This window comes from Rattus rattus, chromosome 1 (assembly GCF_011064425.1).
Source record: "Rattus rattus isolate New Zealand chromosome 1, Rrattus_CSIRO_v1, whole genome shotgun sequence".
Taxonomy (NCBI): domain Eukaryota; kingdom Metazoa; phylum Chordata; class Mammalia; order Rodentia; family Muridae; genus Rattus; species Rattus rattus.
In genome coordinates, this window is record NC_046154.1 from 39,919,057 (window position 1) to 39,940,743 (window position 21,687).

Below are 21,687 nucleotides of genomic sequence, written 5' to 3' on the forward strand. Positions count from 1 at the left end.
GCTTGTGTTCGGTTAACCCTTGTATCATAGCTTAACACTGCAACGCAATGCCTTCCTCGGTTACCTCACTGTATCCCAACATGTAGGCATTGCGCTGCCATCTCAGAGCATTGGAGGAAGATAGTTCAAGGGAAACCACATTCATAAAACCCCTTCTATTAATGGTATATGTAATTTTTATATTTTCTTAATCTCTTGCATTTAGCTTTTAAGTTTGTCATAGGTATATATGTGCAGGAGAAGACAGCATCTATTAGAGTCAGGTATATCTATGGTTTTAGGTATCCATTTGAGATCTTGGAGTATGTCCTTCATGGGTCAGATTAGAGTGACCATTGGTCACTCTATGGGATGGAAAGGTGTAGAGGCATATGGATAAATTACAATGATAATCTCAGTTACCATTCGAAACTGTAAATTGGAAGTTGCATGAATTTCCAAGCTGTTGTAATTTCCTTCAGGAGAATTCAGAAGTGGTGGTATAGAAACAGGGTTTTGGGATTTTCCTGCAGTGGAATGACCAAAGAACAAGGAGCTTGCTAGCGAGTTCCAGGCCAGCCTGGTGTACAGATCTAGTTCCAGTATGGCCAGGGCTACACAGAGAAACCCTGCCTCAAAAACAAAATAAATAAACAGGAAAGTATTGGAGCAAACTCTGTTAGCCTTCATCCACATATGTACACACATATGTATGTATACTCACACGTACCCACATTTGAACACACAGGCACTGTCTGACTATGTAGTACTAGCTGGCATGGAAACTGACTATGTAAACCAGCTGACCTCAGACTCATATATCAGGTTGCCTCTGCCTCCAGAGTTCTGGGTTAAAGATGTGCACTACCGTGTCCAGCCAAAGTATAGACCACTTGGTTTGCTTCCATTCAGCTGTTGTAAATAGTTGGTTATTGATATGGAAGTGCTAATACCCTTTCCAGCCCATGACCTTGAGCATGGTAGGCAAGTATTCTACCATTGAGCTTCATCTCCATCCCCCATCCCCTGCTTTTTATTTACTTATTTTTTTGTAGAAAGAATGTCTACATAGCTCAGGCTGACCTCGCATTTGAGATCCTGCTTCTTTGCCTCTCAAGTGGAAAGACTGTAGCTCGGCATCTTAATATTTTACATGTGTGTAAAATCGTGCTGCATTTGTCTTTTTGCATCTTGCTTATTTCACATTTTTCTATTTTCATGCCACAAATAACAGACAATGTTTCTCTGTGTAGCTTTGGCTGTCTTGAAACTTGCTCTGTAGACCAGGTTGGCTTTGAACTCACAGGGATTGCCTGCCTCTCCCTCCTGAGTGCTGGGATTAAAGGTGCATACCACCACTGCCAGCACCCTCTACACAATTTTAAAGATTAAAAACTTGTTTAGATTTATTTTTTTCTGTTTTCTGTGTATGGTATTTTGCCTTGTGCTCTGAGTAGCTAGAGAGAGCACTACATTCTTTGCAGCTGGAGTTACAGATGGTTACGAGCCACCATGTGGGTGCTGGGAATTGAACTGGGTGCCGAGTCCTCTAAAAGAGTTGCAAGTATTCTTAACTGCTAGAAACATCTCTCCAGCTCTTAAAAACAAGATATTCATTTTGTTTTAAATTGTGTGTTTGTGTGTGTGTATGTGTGTGTGTGTATGGTTGTGTGTATATGTCCAAATAACCTTGGAGGTACCTGATGTGGTTGTTGAGAATCAAGTCCTCTGTAAGAGCACCATGCACTCTCAACTGCAGGCCTATACCCCCATCTCCCCCCACAACTTTTATTTGAAACAGGGTCTCACTGTGTCTCCCTCACTATCTTACCATCCTGCAACTCACTCTGTAGGCCAGTCTAGCAACAAACTTAGAGGGATCTGACTACCTCTGTCTCCTTAAAGCTGGGATTAAAGGCATGTACTACCATGCCTGGTGTCCACCCCCTTTTAATGGCCAAACAGTATTTTATTGTGCATACATACCATGCCTTATCTATTTGTGACTGATTTATATTTAGATTGTTTGTATTTCTTATGAATAAGTGTTATGAGAAACACAAGCATACAGTATTCTTCTTAACACTTGATTTCATGAAAATAGAGTTCAGTTGTTAGATCATATCATTCTATACCTTTGGTTTTTGACTGCTGGATCATAAGGTCTTCCTTTCTTTTAACTACCATAACTTTGCAAACATTTGTTATCTTTATTGATTTTTCTTTTATGTGTGTACTTTGCTTACACATTTGTCTTTGCTTTGCACATGCTTTCATGGAGGCCAGAAGAGGTGTTGGAGTCTCTGGAATGAGTAACACAGTTGTTAGTTGCCACATGGAACACTTGTTACCCTTTGTCATGCTTGCCCACCTTTGGTGTGGGCGATTGACCTGAGGCTTAATAAACACTAGGCAAGTGTTGTAGCTTTGGGCTCTATCTCATCCCTATGTTTTGTCTTTTTATAATAGCATGCAGCCTTGACTGGCCTGGAGCTTGATATGTAGACCAGGCTGGCCTGGTTGTCTCAGAGATCTGTCTATTTTTGCCTCTCAAGTGCTGAGACTAAAGAGAGCTGTAAGCTACCATTCCTGGTCTTAATCTTAAAAAAAAAATTATATCTATTTTATGAGTATGAGTGAGTGTCTAAGTGCCTCATGTATATGTTTGATTCCTGAGGAAATCAGAAGAGGGTGTCAGATCCTAAGGAACTAGAGATTCATACAGATGTGAGGTTGCCATGTGGCTGCTAGGAACCAAACTCAGGCCATCTAGAATAGCAGTGCGTGTTCGTAACCACTGAGCCGTTCTTCTTGTTCTAAGTGTTACTGCATTGTGGTTTGATTTGCATTTTCATATGATTATTGATAATGAATATTTTTTCATATACTTGTTGGTTTCCTTTTTCTCTTCTTTTTGGTAGTAGTTAGTTGATGGAGTTTTGTAAATCAGATCCATATAATTTTTTATAAGCACAGATAATTTTGATGATTTATGGTAAATAAGAGTGAAGTTTAGATCCATTAGGGAAAAATGAAAATTACAAGCTTTCTATAGAAGGAAGTAAAACTAGTGTTAAAAGCCTTACATAAACCAACTGCATAAAATTCAGCATTTAGAGTATTCAGAAATAGTAATGCTGAGAGGGAAAAGTTAAAAACAGTGAGAGGTCAAGGCAAGAGAATGGAACATGGACAAGAACCCTCAAAGGCATTTTTAGGTATAGGAGTTCACAGCAAGGAAGAGACACAAACATGATCAGGCATGACGCCCAGGGTGCAACATAAAGTAACCGAGAGTCAGAATAAATAAAAATAATAAAAAACTATTACAACCAAAATCCCGAGATTTTTTTTTTGTTGTTGTTGTTGTTTGTTTCTTAGACAGATTTTCTGTGTGTAGTCCTTGTGTTTGTTCTGTAGACCAGGCTGGCCTCAAACTCACAACGATCTGCCAGCCTCTGCCTCCCCAAGTGCTGGGATTGATGTGTGCACCACTACCACCTGGTCAAAACCCACAGATTGTATATGGCTTAATCCAGATGTTACCCCCACCACCAGATTTAGAATAATTTGAATGAAGCATAGGCAAGAGCTATAGACTTCCAGAACTATTCACCCCATAAAGCCAGAATCAGGAGATAGTATTTTGTTCACATAATATGCTTGTTGACATGTAAAAAAATAGTAGTATGTCAGGGGAGGCTTTATGAAAAGCGTGTTTTCAAATGATCATCAGAATCTCCCATTTTTTAGTAGTGGATCTGAAACGACTGGCTTCACGGCTTCCTGGCGTTCTGAGCTGTGGCAGACCTACCCAGTGGTTGTCAAGCTCCCCTGTTTGGCTTTTGACAGCAAAACTGGTGGTTCTCTTAGCACCAGTTTCTGCAAACCTTAGTGCCACAAACATCTCAGTTTCTGAGAAGATTCATCAAAAAATCCTCTTCTTTTAAAACCATTTTAAAACTATAGCTTTTGTCCATTTATAATGAGAACATGCAGGACAGACAGGACAAGCTGCATCATGCCCAGGTACCCTTCCTTCTTCTATGCCTTGGCCATTTCCTTTTCTTTTTTTTTTTTTTTTTTTTTTCCGGGGCTGGGGATTGAACCCAGGACCTTGCGCCCTAGGCAAGCGCTCTACCACTGAACCAAATTCCCAACCCCGCCATTTCACTTTCAAGAGGAAGCTCTTCACACTCATGCTATATATTTGATGCTATGGTTTTGTGTAGGGTATGGTGAAAGTGTCATGAATTGAGAAATCTCCACCTTTGACCACTTGCCAAACTAAAAACTTTATAAAGAAATTAAAACTGGGTGAATTTAAGGTCAAACTAGCTAACTTAGCAAGACTGTCTCCAATAGTTACCTTATATTCTCATTGTCTGTATGATCAGCAGGCTACACACCAGATTGTTGACAGCATTCCTCAAGGCAGCATAGGACAGTAACACCTTGGTTATGTCTTGGTCATATGGTGGAGTGGTGAGATTTTCTGATAATAGCCAGTGATGTTCATCAAAGCATTATGCTGGATCAGCAATTCTATACCTTCAGGTGCCCATGACTATAGGTTTTATGCAATGCTGTCCATCCAGTGTGGTCTTTAACTTTTGGTTTATTAATTTATTAATATTATTATTACCTATATGTGTGCAAGTCAGTGGAAAACTTGTAGGAGTTGGTTCATTTGTTATTTCATGTGGGTTCTGAGCGAGGAAATGCAGGGACAAAAAATGGAGCAGAGACTGAAGGAAGGGCCATCCAGAGACTGCCCCACCTGGGGATCCATCCCATGCACAGACACCAAACCCTGACATTATTGCTGATGCCAAGATGTGCTTGCACACAGAAACCTGGCATGGCTGTCCTCTGAGAGACTCTGCCAGCACTTAACTGAGACAGATGCAGATACTTACAGCCAACCATTGGACTAAGGTCAAGGACCCCATGGAAGAGTTAATGGGAGGATTTAATGAGCGGAAGGGGATTGACTGCATAGGAAGAACCAACAGAATCAACTAACCAAACCCAAGGAGATTCCAGATACTAAGCCACCAACCAAAGAGAATACATGGGCAGCCAGTCTATGGGCCCGCTACACATGTAGCAGAGAACTGCCTTGTCTCTTCTCAGTAGGAAGGGATACACTTGGGCCTGTGGAGATTTGATGCCCTAGAGGAAGGGAATGATAGAAGGGATAAGGTGGGAGAGGGTAGGTGGGTGGGGAGCACCCTCTTAGAGTTGAAGGGGAGGAGTGACCAAGCAGGGGTGGAACATTCGAAATGTAAATAAATACAATAATAAAAAAATTTAGGGCTGGAGAGATGGCTTAGCTGTTAAAGGTTATGCTCACAACCAAAACTATTAAAAATTTAAATATAATGAATTGATTATTTAATAAAACAATGAATTAACTAATTTATCAATATTATTTATTAGTGTGTGTGTGTGTGTGTGTGTGTGTGTGTGTGTGTGTGTGTGTGTGTTTGTCAGAGGGAAACTCGCAGGAGTTGGTTCTTTTGTTACTTCATATGGATTCTGGTGACTAAACTCAAGCAGCAAATGCCGAACCTTCTCAATCACCCTAATTACTTTTTAAAGTTATATTTGTTTCCATGTGTATGTGAGTGTGGCATGTGCATATAGGTTAGAAGGCAGCTTGCAGGAGTTGGCTTTCTTCTTCTAACTTTATGTGTGTTTTGCTGACCAAACCTAGGTCACCAGGCTTAACGGCAAATGCTTTACTGGCTGGATCATCTTTCCGAGTCATTGTTTTATTTTTTTAATTAAAAAAATTTTTTTGACAGGGTCTTGCTAAGTATCCTTGTCTAATCTAGAACTCATTATGTAGACCAGGTTGGTCTTGAACTAAGAGAGCTAGCTATCTCTGCCTTTAGAGTACTGGGATTAGAGGTGTGGGTCACTACACTTGGCCTAAGTCATTAAATTTTAAAAATTATAAATATATATGATAGGCTGGAGAGATGAGTTAGTAGTTAAGAGCATTAGCTATTCTTCCAGAGGATTTGGGTTCAATTACCAGTACCCTAATGGTATCTCCTAACCATTCATAACATCGGTTCCTGTGATCGAATCCTTTTCTGGTCTCTGCAGGCAAAACACCCATACCTATAATCCTAGCACTGAGGAAGCGGTGGCCAGAGAATTGATGCAAATTTGAGGCCAGCCTGGGCTACAGAGTGAGACCCTGTCTATGAATGAATGAGTGCATAAATAAATAAATAAATAAATAAATAAATAAATAAATAAATAAATAAATGCACAGTTATTGCAAGACAACGGAACAGAAGAGATGCCGAACCATTTGGGACAAAATACAAAAATATCTGTAGAGCACAGAATTGGAAGGGATTATTAATAAGCATATATGAGGAGTATTTTATAGACTGCTAATAATAATAACAGGAAGGGACTAGACAGTCATAACAGAGGAAGCACCAAGTGTCTGCAGATATGAAAAGGTATTCAGACTTCTAGTAGTCGTGGAGATGCAGATCAAAACACCATGAGTGGGGTTTGTCTTCAACCTAAATATTAGAATTCCATGCCTAAGCACTCTCCCCACCCCAGGGCCTCAGCATGCCTGATCCTCTCTTGATCTACATTTCCCAGCCTGTTTTAAAACTTTCAACTAATTGAAATTTTCTTCCTAACTGTTTAAATAATCACTCATTTTAAGTGTGAAGTGGTCTTTAAAACATTTAAATATTTTATTTATTTATGTGTATGTGTGTGCCTTCATGAATTTATGTGCATCACGTGTATACAAACCTGTGGAGGCCAGAGAGGGTATAGAATCTCCCTGAATCTGGACTTGTTGCAGGCTGTTATGAGCCACCATTTGGGTGCTGGGAACTGAATCTGGGTTTTACGAGAAAGAATCGAGTACTCTGGTTTTTGTTTTTTTTTGTTTTGAGGGTTACAGAGATCCACCTGCCCCTGCTCCTGCCTCTGCTGGGATTAAAGGCATGCACCACCATGCCAGCCAGGATCAAGCACTTTTAAGTACCAAACTACTGAACCACCTCTCCAGCCTCATAAAATAGTCTTTTAAAAAGACATATTTCGAAAGAAAAAAATATGGGTGTTTGGTGACACCTGTTGCCTAGTCTCAGCACTCAGGAGGCAGAGGCAGTTGGATCTCTGAGTATAAACCCATCCTCGTCTACAGAGTAAATTCCAGGCTAGCTGGGATTACAAAGTGAGACCCTGTATACAAGAGAAACATAAACAAAGATCATCCTTGGTTACCTATGCTCAAGGGCAGTCTGGGATACACAAGAGACCGCGTCTAAAGAGAAAGGAAAGAAAAAAAAATACAATTTAAAGAAAAATATGTCTTCAACGATAAAATAGTACTTTAGTTTTGTTGAGCGAGAAGCTTGACCAAACTACCTGCTGGAAACTACAGATTTCTTCCTTGAAGACACTAATTAATATACAGATTTTGTGCGGTAATTGGCTGTTTTAATGTTTTCATTCAGAGATGAGTGTTGCCAGCAACATCTGATGTGGGATTGGGACTTACTTGACATACCAACTGGTGGTTGGGGTGTAGGAAAAGGTTAATATTACCAAGGAGCAAACATCATTGTGGAGGTGGGGGGCAGGACTTCGTTTGTCCACGCATGAGCAAAATTGTTCGGTTCTTCAGTGCTGCATGCCAAGTATCCAGTGAGGTCTGGACTGAGTGTGGCAGCTCAACGATGCTGAGGAAGATAGCGTCTAATCACTGCTTTTGTAAAAAGCTGATTAAAGCCTTTCCCCCTTATTTTAGAAAGACGACTGTTTCTGTTTCTTCCTTTTGTTTCTACAAAAGGCTTTCAAAAAGTTGAAAATTTAATTAAAATAACACATTTTCCTTCAATATGTCCCCAAGTAGCTTGATTAAGCAGTTATTTTTCTAAGTGTATTTGACCATAAACAGTTAGAATGCTCTGAGCAGTTCTGATTTGTTGTTGACCTCTGGAAGAGCAGTCAGTGCTCTTAACCACCGCGCCATCTCTCCAGCCCAGTAAGTCATTGTCTTATGCCTTTAAAATAAAATAGTTTTGGTCTAGGGACTGCATTTTAAAGACTTATTTTGTTTTATATTTTGAACCTTTTATAATATCTAGTTCTTTACAAATATATGCACTGGACTTTTTGTTGTTGTTGTTTGTTTGTTTCTGGACAGTGATTAGTAAAATTTATATCATTTTTCCAGAAATTCAGGATATGGATCTATTAACATGGTCAGTTATAATACTGTGACTAAAACTTTCTACTAGGATTTATCATTTGATAAAGTATTTCAGGTTTGTTGTGGATCTTTTATTGATAATTTATTTGCTTTTGATAAAATTTAGACTGGATAATCTTTTAGTTTATATTTAAATACCCTTAGTACTGCAGTACTATACAGTTGAGAACTGAATGAAAATTTTCTTTTCTTTTAATTTTAACATTTTCTTTTTTTTATTGGATTTTTCAAATTTCCATTTCAAATGTTAATCCCCTTTCCCAGTTTCCTGTCCATAAATCCCCTATCCTACTCCCTCCCCCTTCTTCTGTGAGGGTGTCCGCCTCCCCACTCTGACATTCCCCTACACTGGGTGGTCTAGCCTTGGCAGGACCAAGGTGCCTAACAAGGCCATCCTCTGCTACATATGCAGTTGGAGCCCAGGGTCAGTCCATGTGTACTCTTTGGGTAGTGGTTTAGTCCCTGGGAGCTCTGGGTGGTTGGCATTGTTGTTCTTATGGGGTTTTGAGCCCCTCAGTTCCTTCAGTCCTTTCTCTAACTCCTCCAATGGGGACCCTGTTCTCAGTTCAATGGTTGGCTGCTAGCATTCACCTCTGTGTTTGACATGCTCTGGCAGAGCCTCTCAGGAGACAGCTGTATCAGGTGCCTGTCAGCATGCACTTCTTGGCATCAGCAATGTTGTCTGGGTTTGGTGGCTGTATGTAAATGGGCTGGATCTCCAGGTGGGCAGGCTCTGAATGGCCATTCCTTCATCTCTGCTCCACACTTTGTGTCCATATCTCCTCCTATGAATGTTTTTGTTCTTTTTTTTTTTTTTTTTTTGGTTCTTTTTTTTTTTTTTTTTTCGGAGCTGGGGACCCGAACCCAGGGCCTTGCGCTTCCTAGGTAAGCGCTCTACCACTGAGCTAAATCCCCAGCCCTGTTTTTGTTCTTTTTAAGAAGGAGTGAAGCACCGACTTTGGTCACCCTTCTTCTTGAGCTTCATGTGGTCTATGGATTGTATCTTGGGTAATTCAAGCTTTTGGGCTAATATCCACTTATCAGTGAGTGCATAACATTTATGATTGGATTATCTCACTCAGGATGGTATTTTCTAGCAAGATAAGTATTGTTTTTATCCCTGCCTGCTAATGTAACATCCATTCATAGCTCATGGATCAAAAAGTAACTACATTTACTTATTTGTTTATCTATCTATTTATTTATTTTTGTGGAGTCTCTTTGTTCCTTTCACCTTTACATAGGTTCTGTGGATTACACTCAGGTCACGAGACTTGTACAGTAAGCTCTTTACCCAGTGATTTCATTTTTAATGGCTATAGTAACCACAAATAGTGATTCCTTTGATGGATATGAATGAGTGAGGGAAATGATTAATCTTCCAGAAAGGATCTATTGTTATAGATACTCTGAAGAAAAAGAAAACAAAACATTGTGGCTGGGCATAGTGGAACATCCCTATAATACCAGCATACAGGAAGTTGAAGCAGGAAGATTGCAAATTTGAGGGCAGCCAGGGCTACTTAATGAGACCCTGTCTTAAAAAAGGAAACAGAAATGCTAGTCAGGGAAGGTAATGAGAATAACAACATTACCAAGAGCTGGGAGGGATTTGGTTCAATCATACATGGCATTGAGGGGTTCAGAACTGCAACTGTGGTAGAAATGACAAGAGAATCTGAATTAGAATTGGTTTACTGGGGTGGAATTTGTTCGTAGAGATGCTGTGATGTTGATGAAGTGATACAAAGGATTTAGGATATTACATAATCAGCCTTGTCTCACACTCACTGCATAGCTCTTCGTCCTGCTTTAACTTCCTTGATTACAGACGTGGAATACCATGCCAAGTTTTTGCTCCATTTGTAAAAGTTCTATTCTAAAAAAGTTCAACATCATCACATGCTACAGAGAATCTTCCCTGAAGGGGAGAGTCAGTCAGCATGGCAAACTTTCATGTTTCTCTTTTGCTATTTTAAGAAATTGTAACCAGCTCTCAATACTAACGCTTTGACCAGTCATTGGCTATCAACATCAAGCTTCTTTTCTGAGATTATGATTTGCAGAAGCCTTAGATATCATTAACATTTTTAGTAATGATGTGTTTTTTTAAAATACAGAAGTGTATTTTTGGCACAGCACAGTACAGTGTAAGTTTAACTTACTGTAACATTGATGAATCAAAGCCTAATGTGATATGCTTTTTGCAATGCTTCTTATGTGGTCATTTACATATTAACCCATAGTCTCAACAAAGTATGCCTTGTGATTGCCCACGTGGAACCCAGTTCATGGGTTTAACTTTAGCACGGCATCTGCCTGTTTTCAGGAGAGGATTCACTTCTTTTCTCAGCTGTGTTTGGCATCCCTGAGCCCACAGTCTTCTTAGTTATTTTCCCTGGAAGTGGGAATTGACAGTCTGCTCTTATTTCATTTCTATTGCTGTGATGATAAAAAGCACCTGGGAGAGAGAGGCTTACTATGGTAGAGTTTGGTAGTTTCATGGTCTAGTTCATTACTGTTGGAAGTCAAGACAGGAGCTTGACAGTTAGTATGGTCATCCACAAGTGAGAGTAAGAACCGACTGGGTGCACACACTGCTGCTTGCTTTCGCTCAGCTTGGTTTCTCCGTTCATGTGCAGTGCAGGACCCCCGCCTAGGGAGTGGAGTCACATTGAGCTGGGTCTCCCTACGTCCATTATTCTGGCCTCCAGAGGTCCCTGCGCATGTGTTGCATACATACAAATACACATATACAAACAAACAAAATAAAAAAAAATTCGAGACATGGTTTCTCAAAAGGTAGCCCTGGCTGTTTTGGAACTCTCTATGTAGAGAGTTCCCAGGTTGGTCTCAAACTCACAGAGATCCTCCTTCCACTGCTTCATCAATAAAATAAATCTTAAACAAAAGCTCACTAACCATCACACAGACCTTGTGTAGGATATGGAGAGAGGAAAGTAACTGCCTGGGTACTTGGTAGAACTGGGAAAAGAACTGAAGGTCTAACATTTTTGAGTTTGTGGGCACATTCTGTTTTAGATTTATTTATGCATTTTATGTTTATGTTTGTCTACATGTGTTAGGGTTTTACTGCTGTGAACAGACACCATGACCAAGGCAACTCTTATAAGGACAACATTTAGTTGGGGCTGACTTACAAGTTCACAGGTTCAGTCTGTTATCATCAAGGTGGGAGCAGGGCAGCATCCAGGCAGGCATGGTGCAGGCAGAGCTGAGAGTTCCACATCTTCACCTGAAGGCTGCTAGCAGAATACTGGCCTCCAGGCAGCTAGGATGAGGGTCTTTTAGCCCACACCCACAGTGACACACATACTCCAACAGGGTCACATCTTCTAATAGTGCCATTCGTTGGGCTGAGCATATACAATCCATCACAACATGTATGCCTACGTGTCAGAAGAGGGCATCTGACTCCATTGTAGATGGTTGTGAGCCTGGGAATTGTACTCACGAGCTTTAAGAGCAGTCAGTGCTCTTAACTCTCTAGCTCTTGGGGCCCATTCTTGAATTTTTCCTTTAAAGCCACATTGTACCTCTTAATTCCTGCAGGCTACAATAACATGAATTATTTGCTTTTGACTGAATTTCCTTTCTTAGGCTTGTGTTTAATTTTAGGGCTCTATCAATTCAGTTTTATCTTTTTTCCCCTTTATTATTTTGTTGCTATTCTCTGTTGTCTCCTCTGAATCTCTTCGCCCTGTTTAAACCTTCAAATGTCTTTCATTGCCATTTGGGATTCATCATAATGTTTTCAGCCCATTTATGTTCTACTCTGTATCAGTACTTCATTACTTTCAATGTTGAATAACATTGTGTTACATAGAGATGAATCACAACTTGTCTGATCTCCTGCTATGTATTCCCTATAAAAACCCCACTTTGGGGTACTACATGTTTTTAAGCTATGAATATCATATGCAGGTTTTTTTTTGTGGGCATTTCATTTTTCTTGAATATGTAAAATTGTTGAGCTATCAGGTGACTGTTAGCCTTTGAGGATACCAGGCTGTTCTTTAAGAAGCTCATAATTTTTAATTGCTAGCATTAGTGTAGGGAGTGTCTTCTTTCCTCTTTACTCATTTGCTATTCTGCCTTGGAATTATAATTACTTTAATGGGTATAAAATAGTGTCTCATTGGGGAAGTTTTTTGTTTTTCAAGATAGAGTTTCTCTATATAGCTCTAGTTGTCCTGGAACTTCCTCTGTGCACCAGGCTGGCTTCAAACTTAGAGATCTGCCTGCCTCTGCCTCCCCAGAGTTTAAAGGTGTGCACCACCACCAATTGGCTCATTAGGCAATTTTCGTTTTTGGAGTTTGTTTATTAAGAACTGTATACTTCAAACTAGCCTGGTAATATCTATGTATCCCAGGCTGACCTCAAACTTCTCTTCATCCTCCTGTGTGCTGGGATTACAGACATGCACAGTCATACCCTGATTTTGATTTTGCATTTCCTTGATGACTTATGATGTTGAGCACCTTTTAATGTGCTTGATTTAGCCATTTGGCCTGTGTTTTGTTTGTTTGTTTGTTTGTTGTTGTTTTTCAAGACAAGATTTCTCCATGTAATAGTCCTGGCTGGCCTGGATTGATTTGTTGACCAGATTGGCGTTCAACTCACAGAGATCTGCCTCTGCCTCCCAAGTGCTGGGATTAAAGATGCAAGACACCATACCTGTTTGTTTTGGCCATTTATATATCCTTTTTTAAAAAAAAATTGTGTGTGTGTGTGTGAGCTACAATGTGTATATGGTAGTCAAAAGATGGTTCCCTCCATCTTTTTGTGGGCCGGAGCAACTTGAATTTAGGTCACCAGGCTAGCTCGTCACACACCAGGCTACCTGGTCTACATAGTGCATTTCATAACAGGATTACACAGTGCGAGCCCATCTCAATCCAATATGGTGGTGCATTCCAACATCCAATATAGTATTAGTTATCAACTAGAGTCTTCCTGTTGTGCATTAGTCACTTAATAGTTTTTTGAATGAATCACTTAGTTTAAGACTTTACTTATATTTCAAAGATGTGAAGTTTTACTGAAGTGAAAGTATTTTTTGAGGAGAAAATCCTTTATATTTCAGGCACCTATTGGTAACATTTCAAAAGGGTCCCCATGGCTAACACTAACCTGACAGCTGATTTGATTGACTCCCATTTCACATCGGTTACTTCACACAGGAGTTATTTCTGGGTGAAGAAATTAGAAAATGAATAATTTTCATACACAAAATAACATATTTCTCTTCTAGCTCTTCCACCAAAGCCACCTAAGCCAGTGACGTCAGCAGTTACAAACGGAATGAAGGACTCTTTCGTTTCTCTTCAAGATGCAGAGTGGTACTGGGGAGACATTTCCAGGTAACCAAAATGCTACCATAATTGATTGAATGCAGTGTTTTTAACTATTTTGAAGTAGTAGTTAAATAGTTTAATGCTCTATTGGCTTTCTTTAAAGATTACGTTTTAAAAAGTATGTGTGGGAACCCTTCGAAAGTGTTTAAAGTGCCAAGTCTGATCACCTGAGTTCAATCCCCAGTTGTCCCATGACCCACCTCACATGCATTGTGGCATGTCACACACACACACACACACACACACACACACACACACACACACACACACTCACTCACTCACACTCAGAGGTTTTATGTACAGCTCCAGTTCCAGAGATTCCAACGTTTTCTGGCCTCTGCAAGCTCTGCATGCATTTGGTGAATAGACATACATATAGGCAAAACACCTGTGTACAACAACAGCGGCAACAACCTTGTTTAAAACAAAAGCATCATTCTTTCATTCTTAAGACAAAACCACAGGAAGATCTTTGGGTTATGAGTGTGATTGTACTTGTCCATATTGTGTCAAGGATGAACTTTTGAATATATAATCCTTACACATTTAAGATATTTATCTGTGATTAGAATAAAGGAACTGAGTTTCCCTTTACCCTTTTTGTTTTGTTTTGTTTTTTAAATAGGCTCTCATGCTGCAGTTTTGGGTAGCCTGAAACTCAGTATGTAACAGAAATCTCCTGCCTCTTATCTGTCACCATGCCTGCTGGCCTTCCTTTACTTTTCTTTGTAACCCAGTCAGGTCTTGAGTTTGGGATCCTTCTCTTACCCTTCCAAGTATCTGGGATTACAGACCTGTACCCTGGCTTGGCTCCCTTGCCTTTTTCTCCCTAAGGCAGTGGATCTAAGGTCTTTGCAAGCAGAAGAGTTAGCTGAGGTGGAGCCCAAGAACCTTTGAGGCAGGGTTCTGCTTTGTATTCAGTGCTGACCTTGCACCATCTCAAACTGTACATCTCGTGCCTCAGCCTTTTTGGTGCTAGGATTGTAAACAAGCTCACCATGTCCATCACTAGGTGACTTTGTTGCTGGTCTGTTGGTCTGCTTTCATTCTCTGAGACAGGGCTTCTCTGTGTAGCCCTGGCTGTCCTAGAAGTACCTCTGTAGACCAGGCTGGCCTCAAACTCAGAGATTGCCTGCCTCTGCCTCCCAGGTGCTGGGATTAGAGGTGTGTGACACTACACCTGGTTTAATATCATAATTTCTTTAGTTTTTTTTTTTTCCTTTTTTTTTTTTTCGGAGCTGGGGACCAAACCCAGGGCCTTGCGCTTGCTAGGCAAGCGCTCTACCCCTGAGCTAAATCCCCAACCCCATTTCTTTAGTTTTTAAGACTACATCATTTCCTCCTTCCCTTTCCTCCCTCCATGCTCTCTTTTAAATTCATGCCTTCTTTTTTGTAATTTCTTTATATAGCTTATTATCAGAAATAGACATCAAGGAGAGATCTGTTTTTTGGGTAAAATGTAGATTTGGATAATTTTGTACACCAAGAGGAAATATATGTTTACTCATACATTGTTTGCTAATTTAAATATTGTATCTTTTATTTATATTTTTTTTCATTAAAGTTTAGTGGGTTTTTAATGGTTTTGTTGTTTTCTTTTTTGAGACAGAGTTTCAGTATATCAGTCTGGCTAGAAGCATGTTCTGTAGACCCTATTGACCTTGACTTCGACCCCCTGCCTTAGCCTCCTGACTGGCCAGTTTACAGGCTTGCACCACTGGGGTGGCTCTCCACTGTGCTTTCTTTCTTTTTTGAAACCCCAACTGTTTCTGTGGAAGCCGGCTCCAGCTGATGCTGTAGTGCCTTAGTGTATCACCACCAGTACTTCTCTTAACCTTAGCTTTCCCTCCTGCAAATGGTGCCCACCCCATTTCTTTTACCCACACGATTCTATCTTTTCACTGGTCTTGGGTACATTCATACTGTTACATACATAATTACCATCTGGCTTCAGAACATGCTCATCTTTTTTTTTTTTTTTTTTTTTTTTTTTTTCGGAGCTGGGGACCCAACCCAGGCCTTGCGCTTCCTAGGTGCTCTACCACTGAGCTAAATCCCCAGCCCCCATGCTCATCTTTCTAACTGAAACTCTACCTGTTAAAACAGGTCTCCTTCCTGACCAGGCTTCTATATTCTGTCTTTATAAATTCAACTACTGTACATAGTGGGATTATATAATGTTATACATTTGTGACTGACCTTTCAAGTATTTCAGACATCTTCATAGTTCTTTCATGTGTCAGAATTTCATTTCTTTTTAAGGCTAAATATATCCTAATATTTGTAAATATCACATTTTGTTTATTCAACTAAAATGAGGATTTGGTGGACATTTGGGTTATTTTTTCTTTTTAGCTTTTGTGCCGATATGAATGAAGCTGTTATAAATATTATTTATAAATAAATATCTGCTAGACTTCTTGCTTTTGATGATTTTGGATATTTACCCCAAAAGTGGGATTGCTAGATGATTTGTTAATTCTGTGTTTAACTTTTGGAAATGACTTGATACATTTTATATTAAATTTAGTAGGCCAATTATATAATGAGTGTTTTTAATATCTAAGAGCCATTTAAATGATACTTTAAAATCATGTTTTATTGGAATTCAAGGATCTTTTATGTTTTAGATTCCACTGAATAATGTTGTGGAATTCCTAAGCTGCAGAAGGAATTTGTTGTTAACATTAATTCAAATTAGAGAGCACTGTGTTGATAGTCTGTGAACTTCAGTGAATTTTCCCCTCTTCTCAGGAACAATACCATTGCCACTTAAAGCAGTGACCTTCTTCCTAAACAGCTGTGGGTTTTCTTGAAGCTCTTCATGTTCAGACCTGCGTAAGGGAGCCCTTAATGGCTTATTAGAAACATGATCTGCACAGACAATTGAAATCTGGAGGAGTTAGACATCAAGTAGTCTTTCCCTAGATTACATAATACCAGAAATAAAATCAAATTTTGTTTCCAAGGGGAGGACCTGCATGACTGCTGGAGGCTTGAGCTGGTCTGGATAGTAATATGTGAAGACAACCAGTGTTTAAGATTTTTCTCTTTTTCAAATGTTTCCTATAATTTTGCTTCTCAGGGAAGAGGTAAATGACAAATTGCGGGACATGCCAGATGGTACTTTCTTAGTTCGCGATGCCTCAACAAAAATGCAGGGAGACTATACACTGACTTTGAGGTGAGTGCTGTTCTGCTTGCCTGGTGTCCTCCTAGCATGAATATAGAGTCCTGTGTTTTATTTAAATCTTTATGTATTCTCCATTTTTATTTAATATAGGCATATAATTTTTAGTTTTGTTAACATTTTAACTTTAAAATCTGTTTGTTGTACATAAAATATTTAAACATAAAATGGTGCCTATTTTATTTTTATATTTTAAATATATGTAGCAATAAGATAAAAAGGCTAAAATTTCTAAATGTTAGGGAATAAGGAATATATTATTTTATTCTCTTACCTTCATTAATGAAGTAAGTTCTGTGTGTAGCTTAATTCTCCAAAAGCTCTATTTTTCCTAATGTAGGCTTTAGGAAGTGGAGCTCAGCGTTATTTTGACAGATTAGGACATATTGGTATTTTATAAATGGTAGAGCTGTGACATTGATACTTACAAGGATGGGACATATATTTAAAAAAGACCAAGAGCAATTTTGTTAGCTATTTGAACATTTAATTTTAATCATTAGAATCGCATAATGGCAGGCTGGAGAGACGGCCCAGTATTTAAGAGCATATGTAGAGCCTTTGAGGACCTGATTTTGGTGGCTCTTTGAAGCAACATCAGGTGGCCTGTATCTGCAGCTCCAGAAGATCTGATGCCCTCTTCTGACCTCCATAATCATATATGCATAATATAAAATAAAATCATTAAAATCACCTAATTGTAGTAAAGTTTTGTGATTTGGTTCTATAATATTACTGGTTCATTCACTTACTTATTCATTAAAAGCTTCATTGTACTGGGCAAGAACTCTCCTAACACATCTCCAGCTGTTATTTATTGACACAGGTTCTTACTGTTTCACTCTTGCTAACCTAGAATCTTATGTAGACCAGGCTGGCCTTGACCTCAAGAGATATACACCCACCTGCCCCCGTTTCTGCCTCCTTGTACTGGAATGAAAGGATGTCTATGAGATGTGTGTGTGTGTGGGGGAGCACATAAGCCATGGAACACATGTGGAGATTATCGGACAACTTTGTGGGTTCAGTTCTCTTTCTGCCTTTAATTGGGTACTGTGAAGCAAACCATGTGACCAGGCTCGTGCAATAAATGTCTTTATCCACCAAGCCATCTCACTGGACCCCTAGTTTTTTTTCCACGATAGAGTTTCTCCCTGTAGTCCTGGCTATTCTTGAACTCACTATAGATCAGACTGGCCTCCAACTCAGATCCACCTGTCTCTGCTTTCTGAATGCTTTACTTAATGGCATGTGCCACCATGCCAGGCTCTAGAAAGTGTTTTTTTTTTTTTTTTTTTTTCTCGGAGCTGGGGACCAAACCCAGGGCCTTGCACTTACTAGGCAAGCACTCTACCACTGAGCCAAATCTCAACCCCTTAGAAAGTGTTTTTAATCTCACTGAGATGGTATTTTATCCCCAAATTCTTAGGTATACCTTCCTAAAAATTAGTTATTTATGTTATGTGCAAGAAAAAAGCCTGTAAATGTTATATAACTGGGCAGGCTGATGGGTCGGCAGGTAGGCAGTTGCTGCCATGCCTCCTATTTTGAGTTTGATCTCCAGGACACACATGGTAGAAGGAGGGAACTGATTGCTATGCTACAAATTGTTCCCTCACCTCCACAAGACTCAGCATGTATGTGTGCACACGCGCACACACGCTCGCACAGTAAATAAGTAAATAAATGCAACGGTTTTTAAGGTTATGTAACTTAGCTGAAGTTGTGATATTCTTCAGGAACCAGGACAAGCAGTGCTTGTCTAGGACCACCTAGGGTTGATGGTGAAAGGAATTAGGGTGGGGAGTTGGCTCAAGGGTTAAGGGCACTGTCTGCTGAGGACTGGGTTCAGTTTTCAGTACCCGAATGGGCAGCTCACAGCCAACCATCTACAACCCCAGTCCTTGGGGATCCGACACCCTCTTCTGACCTTGGTGGGTAGAGGTCATATTTAGGGAATACATGCATATATGCAAACAAAATACTTGTACACATATAAAATAGCTTTTAGAAACATTTTCAATATTTACTGGTTTACATGGGTCGATGCCTTGAATAACACTACTCCATAAAGGACCCCATGACCTTCCCCTTCAGAGGTAATCCATCTTATTGTTGAATAGCAATAGATTTAGAAGATTATCTCTACATCAGGCATTATTCCTAGGATTGGGAATATTGAGATACTTAAGACATGGCTTTACCCTGAGGAGTTTATAATCCAAGTGTGGATAGTGGAGTAGGAGAAACAAATCCACCCAATACCTTAATTGTTTCATTAGAGTTCTTTCAATTGCTCCTTCTTACCCAGGCTGTCCTAGAACTTGCTATGTAAACCAGGCTGGCTTCAAACTCAGCGATCTAATGCTCTGCCTCTCAGGTACTGGAACTAAAGCTGTGTACCACCTCGATCAGCTCCTGCTCTTTAACTGTTGTCACTGTTCTGCTTTCTGTCTTTGAATTTTATTGTTCTGGGACCCTCATATAAATAGAATCATGCAAGTACTTATCCTTCTGTGTCTTCCTTATCTTTATTTATTTATTTATTTTATATATGTGAGTACAGTGTAGCTGTCTTCAGACACCAGAAGAGGGTATCTGATCCCGTTACAGATGGTTGTGAGCTGCCCTGGGGTTGAACTCAGGACCTCTGGAAGAGCAGCCCGTGCTGGTAACCACTGAGCCATCTCTCCAGCCCCTTGCTTATCATTCTTAAGTTTAATATCTTTAAGCTTCAGTATATATTACAGCCTGGGCTCAAATTATATTTCCTTTGAGACTGGATAATATTCTGTTGCACGTATATAATATATTTTAGTTTCCCATTCATCGATTGATTTTGGCAAGGAAAAATTGTATTACTTTTGTTGATACACTTACCACTTACCATTCTGTGTGAACCTAGATTCTAGAGTGTGAATTGTCTGTAATTATTCTTTAAGGTTGTCATCCTTCTAGAAATGAAATTTGCAAATAGTTGATTTTCAGTAAATATTTGAGTGGAGCATAGATTAAGGACAGAGAGCTTTCTCAGAGGTAGTGATACGTGAGCTGTCCCTTCCTGGATTCTGCTAGGCAGATAAACGATGGGCTTAATTCAGTTTAATAAACAGTTAATCTCAGGAATATTTAATTACACAGGGCATTTAACAAGTTAAAACCTTTGTCTGCTATAACCTCTACTTAGGAGACAGAGGCAATAGGATTGGTAAATTCAAGCTTACCTGGGTAACTTACTAAGATTATCTCAAAATAGAAGTGAAGGGTGGAGTGTCTGGAGCGATGTCTCAGTAGTTAAGAGCACTGGCTGTTTTTCTAGAGAGCCCAGGTTCAGTTCTCATTGTCCACACGGCAACTCACAGCCATCTATAACTGCAGTTCCAGAGTGTCTAGTGTCCTCTTCTGACCTCCTTGAGTATCAGGGAAGCACGTGGTGCATACAGGCAGACACCCATGCACATTAGAAACTGTTAAAATAGGAAGGGCACACAGGTTAGTGGGCGAGTGCTTGTGTAACATGAGCGAGGACCCTGGTTCCATCTCCAGTGCTGCCAATACAACAAAAGAAAAAAAAATGTGCCTAAAGGACCACTTAGGCAGATAAAATCAAAAGAAGTAGGAAAGGTATATTGAACAAGGGTTAAAATAATAGAGTTTCAAAAAAATATGCTTTGGAGGATGGTAGAAATTAAGGAGATACATATTTAAGGGTATAATGAAAGCTGACCCTCATGGAAGAAATGACATTTTATGTGTAGAGATGGGGTTGCGTTACCAAGGGAGATAACACTGGGGCAAGGAAGGTGGAAGCGAGAAGGCAGAGCCATCTTGTGTGATGCAGTTCCATTTGGCTTGGATTCTGGCTGTGAGACGTTTGAGTCATGAAGTGTGGAGTTTATATTTAATATTGTAGGTGCATGTAGAGAGGTTATGATCAGACTATATCTTAAAAGAAAGGAAAAACAGGGTGGGAGATGCAGTTCAGTTGATGAGTGCTTCCCTAGCATTTGAGAGACCCTGAGTTGATTCTTGGATCAGGTGTGCTGAGGCATGCCTGCAATCTCAGCAGGATCCCAGGAGGATCCTAAATTCAAGGTCATACCTGGCAATATAATGAGTATGAGGCCAACCTGGGCCATAGGAGACCCTGACTTGAAACAACAAAACAATTAAAGAAATAAAGACAGATACTTAGGAATCTTTTACAGAGTGAGAGGTAGTCATGATTGAATTTAAGAGTTATTCATTTAATATTTGCTGAATACTAAGAGCGTGTATGCTCTTCTGAGTAAAGAAAAGGACGACAGAGCACAGACCTCCTGTGTAGGGAGAGGGAGAGAATGAAGACAGGGAGGTGCTGGGACAACATCACAGCCCATGAAGTGCTGCACAAGGGAGCACAGTGCCCTCAGGAGTGTAGAAAGGAAGGGCTTCTGAAGCAGTGGCCTCTGGAAGTTTGATTAGAAATCTCCAGCCAGAAAGGTAGACCCAGGGGACAGAACAAAAAATACAAAAGCACTCCGGGGGAAGATTTAATTATCAAGTAGATTATATGAAAAAGTTGAAATTAAAATGAAAGCAAATGTATAAAATAAATAGATCTTTAAAAAGATAAATAAAATGAAACAGAATAGAAACAAGCTTTGCAGAAACTTAATGAGCCCTGAGAAGGAATTTGAATTTTATGTCTAAGAGCAAAAAGATTGGTAGATGACTATTTGCAGGGATGACATGGTCCAGTCATGATTGCACACTGCTAAGAAACTCCAGCTATCGTGGGAAGAGACGTGACATAAAAGGTTATGAAGAATTAACACCAAAAAGAGCTTGGTACCAGGCCTGGAAGAAGTTGAAAGTGATCATGGTTTGAACT

At 39.7% G+C, this 21,687-nt stretch overlaps 1 protein-coding gene across 1 annotated transcript in view; it reads left to right on the top strand.

The window, feature by feature from the left end:
• Positions 1-21,687, top strand: part of Pik3r3 (phosphoinositide-3-kinase regulatory subunit 3) — a 69,473-nt gene that overhangs the window by 17,711 nt on the left and 30,075 nt on the right. Inside the window, exons 2-3 of the mRNA XM_032899661.1 lie at positions 13,522-13,630; positions 16,710-16,808. Coding sequence (XP_032755552.1) covers positions 13,522-13,630; positions 16,710-16,808 — 208 coding nt within the window. The remainder of the gene's footprint in view (positions 1-13,521; positions 13,631-16,709; positions 16,809-21,687) is intronic.